This window comes from Anomaloglossus baeobatrachus, chromosome 3 (assembly GCF_048569485.1).
Source record: "Anomaloglossus baeobatrachus isolate aAnoBae1 chromosome 3, aAnoBae1.hap1, whole genome shotgun sequence".
NCBI classification, from domain to species: domain Eukaryota; kingdom Metazoa; phylum Chordata; class Amphibia; order Anura; family Aromobatidae; genus Anomaloglossus; species Anomaloglossus baeobatrachus.
The window spans coordinates 80,626,060-80,632,059 of record NC_134355.1 but is presented as its reverse complement, the minus strand read 5'-3'; the positions used below and the strand labels follow the sequence as shown (position 1 = coordinate 80,632,059).

Below are 6,000 nucleotides of genomic sequence, written 5' to 3'. Positions count from 1 at the left end.
AGTGCATGCAGAAGCACTCACACCAGCCTGCTGCCATTGCTGCCATTGCTGAGCTAGCTCGGCACTGCTGGTAGTCCAATCCCGCAGCTGAAACAGTTTTAAGATACGGTCCTGGCGTTTGCTGGTCCTTCTTGGGCGCCCTGGAGCCTTTTTGGCAACAATGGAAGCTCTCTCCTTGAAGTTCTTGATGATGCAATAGATTGTTGACTGAGGTGCAATCTTTGTAGCTGCGATACTCTTCCCTGTTAGGCCATTTTTGTGCAGAGCAATGATGACTGCACGTGTTTCTTTAGAGATAACCATGGTTAACTGAAGAGAAACAATGATACCAAGCACCAGCCTCCTTTTAAAGTGTCCAGTGGTGTCATTCTTACTTAATCATGACTGATTGTTCCATTAACACAGGTGTGGGTGTTGATGAGGACAGGGTTGGCGAACAATCACTAAAACAATGTTAGCTGCTCCTTTTAAGGCAGGAATGCAATGATGTTGAAATGTGTTTTGGGGGTTGAAGTTCATTTTCTTAGCCAATATTGACTTTGCAAGTAATTGCTGTTACGCTGATCACTCTTTATGACATTCTGGAGTATATGCAAATTGCCATTAGAAAAACTTAAGCAGTAGACTTTGTAAAAATTAATATTTGTAGCATTCTCAAAACTTTTGGCCATGACTGTATGTATGTATAAATATATCTCTCTCTCATATTATAATTATATTATATATATATATATATATATATATATATATATATATATATATGTATATTCATATATATATAATGTATGTATATATATATATATATATATATATATATATATATATATATATATATATATATATATATATATATATATATAGATATACACAGAGAGTGAGAGAGAGAGAGAGAGTGTATGTGCATATATATATATATATATATACATACACACACACACATACACATATATATTATATATATACATACATATATACACATACACATATATATTATATATATATTATATATTATATATATACATACATACATATACACATACACATACATACATATACACACACATACATATATATATATATATATATATATATATATATATATATATATATATATATATATATATATATATATATATATATATATATATATATATATATATATATATTACAGTTAGGTCCAGAAATATTTGGACAGTGACACAATTTTCGCGAGTTGGGCTCTGCATGCCACCACATTGGATTTGAAATGAAATCTCTACAACAGAATTCAAGTGCAGATTGTAACGTTTAATTTGAAGGTTTGAACAAAAATATCTGATAGAAATTGTAGGAATTGTACACATTTCTTTACAAACACTCCACATTTTAGGAGGTCAAAAGTAATTGGACAAATAAACCAAACCCAAACAAAATATTTTTATTTTCAATATTTTGTTGCGAATCCTTTGGAGGCAATCACTGCCTTAAGTCTGGAACCCATGGACATCACCAAACGCTGGGTTTCCTCCTTCTTAATGCTTTGCCAGGCCTTTACAGCCGCAGCCTTCAGGTCTTGCTTGTTTGTGGGTCTTTCAGTCTTAAGTCTGGATTTGAGCAAGTGAAATGCATGCTCAATTGGGTTAAGATCTGGTGATTGACTTGGCCATTGCAGAATGTTCCACTTTTTTGCACTCATGAACTCCTGGGTAGCTTTGGCTGTATGCTTGGGGTCATTGTCCATCTGTACTATGAAGCGCCGTCCGATCAACTTTGCGGCATTTGGCTGAATCTGGGCTGAAAGTATATCCCGGTACACTTCAGAATTCATCCGGCTACTCTTGTCTGCTGTTATGTCATCAATAAACACAAGTGACCCAGTGCCATTGAAAGCCATGCATGCCCATGCCATCACGTTGCCTCCACCATGTTTTACAGAGGATGTGGTGTGCCTTGGATCATGTGCCGTTCCCTTTCTTCTCTAAACTTTTTTCTTCCCATCATTCTGGTACAGGTTGATCTTTGTCTCATCTGTCCATAGAATACTTTTCCAGAACTGAGCTGGCTTCATGAGGTGTTTTTCAGCAAATTTAACTCTGGCCTGTCTATTTTTGGAATTGATGAATGGTTTGCATCTAGATGTGAACCCTTTGTATTTACTTTCATGGAGTCTTCTCTTTACTGTTGACTTAGAGACAGATACACCTACTTCACTGAGAGTGTTCTGGACTTCAGTTGATGTTGTGAACTAGTTCTTCTTCACCAAAGAAAGTATGCGGCGATCATCCACCACTGTTGTCATCCGTGGACGCCCAGGCCTTTTTGAGTTCCCAAGCTCACCAGTCAATTCATTTTTTCTCAGAATGTACCCGACTGTTGATTTTGCTACTCCAAGCATGTCTGCTATCGCTCTGATGGATTTTTTCAGCCTCAGGATGTGCTGCTTCACCTCAATTGAGAGTTCCTTAGACCGCATGTTGTCTGGTCACAGCAACAACTTCCAAATGCAAAACCACACACCTGTAATCAACCCCAGACCTTTTAACTACTTCATTGATTACAGGTTAACGAGGGAGACGCCTTCAGAGTTAATTGCAGCCCTTAGAGTCCCTTGTCCTATTACTTTTGGTCCCTTGAAAAAGAGGAGGCTATGCATTACAGAGCTATGATTCCTAAACCCTTTCTCCGATTTGGATGTGAAAACTCTCATATTGCAGCTGGGAGTGTGCACTTTCAGCCCATATTATATATATAATTGTATTCCTGAACATGTTTTTGTAAACAGCCAAAATAACAAAACTTGTGTCACTGTCCAAATATTTCTGGACCTAACTGTAATAAATAAATAAATTATATATTATATATTATATATATATATATATATATATATATATATATATATATATATATATATATATATATATATATATATATATATATATATATATATATATATATATAGAGAGAGAGAGAGAGAGAGAGAGAGAGAGAGAGAGAGAGATAGAGCTATAGAGAGATAGAGAGATAATCTCTCTCATATATATATATATATATATATATATATATTTGCATTTTTCACTATACATACAGTATTATATGGAGTATATGTGTATTATATTACACATACACCAGATTTAAAAACAGTAGGTCATTTTCTGATATTTCTGTAAGCTATTATGAGAAGCTGCGGTCTGTTAACCCCTTGATTACAGATCCCCGACTCCAATACATCTTGTATATATACTTTACACATCCACAGCTGTTCTCTGACAATAACAGAAAAGCCAAACCATATTATTATGCTGAAGGCCATTATATGCACTTATTAATTCCACCTAGCCTGAACGTCATCATAATAAAAAAGGCATAGAGGCATATTACAGCATATTAACTTCTCGGTAGATGAAACCTCTGGGTATCGCTAAAACTGCCACATTCATCAAGAATAAACATTGCATCACACTCGCCTTTATATTGGTAATCGTTGTTTTCTTGCCTTCCATTTCAATAATAAATTTAGCCTCCAGATCCTTCTCCCTAAAGAGCACATAAAAGAACGTGTTAAGAGCGATAACATAGTTTTCTTTGAAAATGTTTGCATATAAAATCTTCAGGCTCAGTCATACAAGTATAGCAAACAAAGTACATTTAATAATTGTATATTATGTGATATATACACAAAGGTAGCATAACTTGTGAGTCCGGCATATCGAGAAGATGTGATTCTTATGTGCAGTGATTTCCCCAAGGTAAGTACAGCTACCAGAGATAGAGCCAAAAAACGAATAATGCGATGCATTAAATGGGAACTCCGCCTGTGTCAAGGGAAGAAAATGGACTCAAAACTTTGTAACTTTTCTCCCCCCCTCCTAAGATACAACTCTGTAGATTATCCTATCATTTTGTGTACATACTTACCGCTACTTCTCTCCTCAGTTACTGCATTAGGCCCCTTCACACATTCGGGATTGTGGTATGTATGATGTCCATTTTCATACGTACTGGAGACACGGACATATGCAGACCCATTAACAATCAATGGGTCTGCGCACACATCCGTTTTTTCTCACGGACGCGTGACATATCCGTTATTCTCCGGCAGCGCTGATGTCACATGGACCACAAAGTGATGTGATCCATGTGACATGTAACCGAAAAAGCATGTGTCCTTGAAATAAAATGATTTTCTATACTCGTCTGTCTCCAGACCTGCTGTCTTCGGTGCTGCTGTCACTTGCTTCCAGGCTCGCTCATAATACTCATGAATATTCACTGCACTGCGGACTCGGAAACAGCAGCGCCAGGGACAGGTGAGTAAAAAGTTCCTTCTCTCCATGCGCTATCACTGATCTCACATGGAGAACACCCCTGTCCCAAAATCACCGAACATGGAGGGCCATACGCACCTTCAACACGGTCCATGCAAAACGTCATTAAGAGGCCTTAAAGAGATTGTCCAATTTCCATTTTAGGATGTGGTGCCGCAGCTTGTCTAATTCATGAAGAGCTGTGGCGTTCCTTAAACGAGAAATCTTACTCCAGTCTATGACTGGAGTAAGAATTTTGTTTGTTTGTTTTTTAGAGGTGCACATTACTTATCAGAGGTTCCTGATTCACAAAGGGTCATGCACCTGTTAACGGGACAGGGCCATCTGTCTCCAACACGCGCCATCTCAAGACTGGTTTAAAAATCACCGATTTTGATGAATCAGGTTCTAATAATGAATGTTGCATTTTAATTTCATTCATTGATTAAACATGTGTTTTGGGTACAAAGTGGGCAGTTTTCCACATCCAGATGTTTTAGCTTAATTGATCACTTATGACTTTTTTTTTTTTTTTTTTTTTAGAAATATCGCACAACTTTTGCACAATTGTTGTCCGGTATTATTGCGCAGTTGAAGACTGAAGTGCAACATATTCAAAAGTTCATGCATTTTGCTTTAAAAAGTGCAAAACAAGACAAAATAATTACAGATGCTTAAAATTTACCAACCCGTGCGCCATTTGTTAGGAAAAAATAAACAATAAAATGGAAAAAAAACCTTTTTAAAAGTGCATTAATTTTGTAATCAGGTCACCCAGGCTGCAATTATCTGCATTGACCCTGCACTGTATGGTCTCATGGTTAGTCCTGCAAGGTTTCAAAGGCAACCTGTCACATGGTTACAGAACAGACATATTCTTTTGTAAGAAAAGATTCAGTATAATTTGTATCTTATTCACCGAATTCCCGGCTCATTCTGCGCCTAAGAGTCCTCTGGGCGGTCGTAAGCAGTGATTGGTGACTATGTGACTGCTTATACAGGAAAGGTTACAGCAATGCAGATCTGCTCAAAGGTTCATAATTAACCACAGCTCAATAACAACATAAGGCTACTTTCGCACTTACGTTCAGCGCAGTCCGTCACTATGGAGAATAGCGCAGTCCGTTAACGCACTACGCTATTCTCAATAGACTTGTATTGACGACGCACTGTAACGCAAGCGTCAGCGTTGCATCCGCTGGACGACGCAGCGTTATTTTAACGCTGCGTCGGGCGGAATAAGCGCAGCATGTAACTTTTTTTGAGCAGCGCAATCCGTAGGATTCCACTGCGCATGCTCTTTTTTTTTTTTTAAAAAAAAAAAAAAAAAAATCACAAAAACTTTATTTTGTCTTTTGGTGGCCGAACGTTCAGCTGAGTGCCCCCCGCCAGCATGTGAGAGCGCTCAGCTAAGCGCCCGCCCGTTTGCATGTGAGAGCGACCGGCCGCCGGCATGTGAGAGCGCTCCAGCTGAGCGACCGGCCGCCGTCATGTGAGAGCTCTCAGCTGAGCGCCCGGCTGCCGGCATGTGAGAGCGCTCAGCTGAGCGACCGGCCGCCGGCTATTGAGAGTGATAAGCTGATCGTTCACAATAGTATGCTGCCGGTAAAAAGTAAAGAAAAAAAAAAAAGCTTTCCGTTGTTTTGTACGATCCGTCACACAACGCAATGCTATGGAAGCCATCCAACGCAAGTGTGAAAGTAGCCCAAGCTGGAGT

The 6,000-nt window shown here is 38.4% G+C and overlaps 1 protein-coding gene across 2 annotated transcripts in view; it reads right to left on the bottom strand.

Annotated features, from left to right (window-relative positions):
- Positions 1-6,000, bottom strand: part of KIF16B (kinesin family member 16B) — a 499,368-nt gene that overhangs the window by 456,309 nt on the left and 37,059 nt on the right. For both annotated transcript variants that reach the window (XM_075339277.1, XM_075339278.1), the window contains exon 2: positions 3,444-3,513. In XM_075339277.1, coding sequence (XP_075195392.1) covers positions 3,444-3,513 — 70 coding nt within the window. The remainder of the gene's footprint in view (positions 1-3,443; positions 3,514-6,000) is intronic.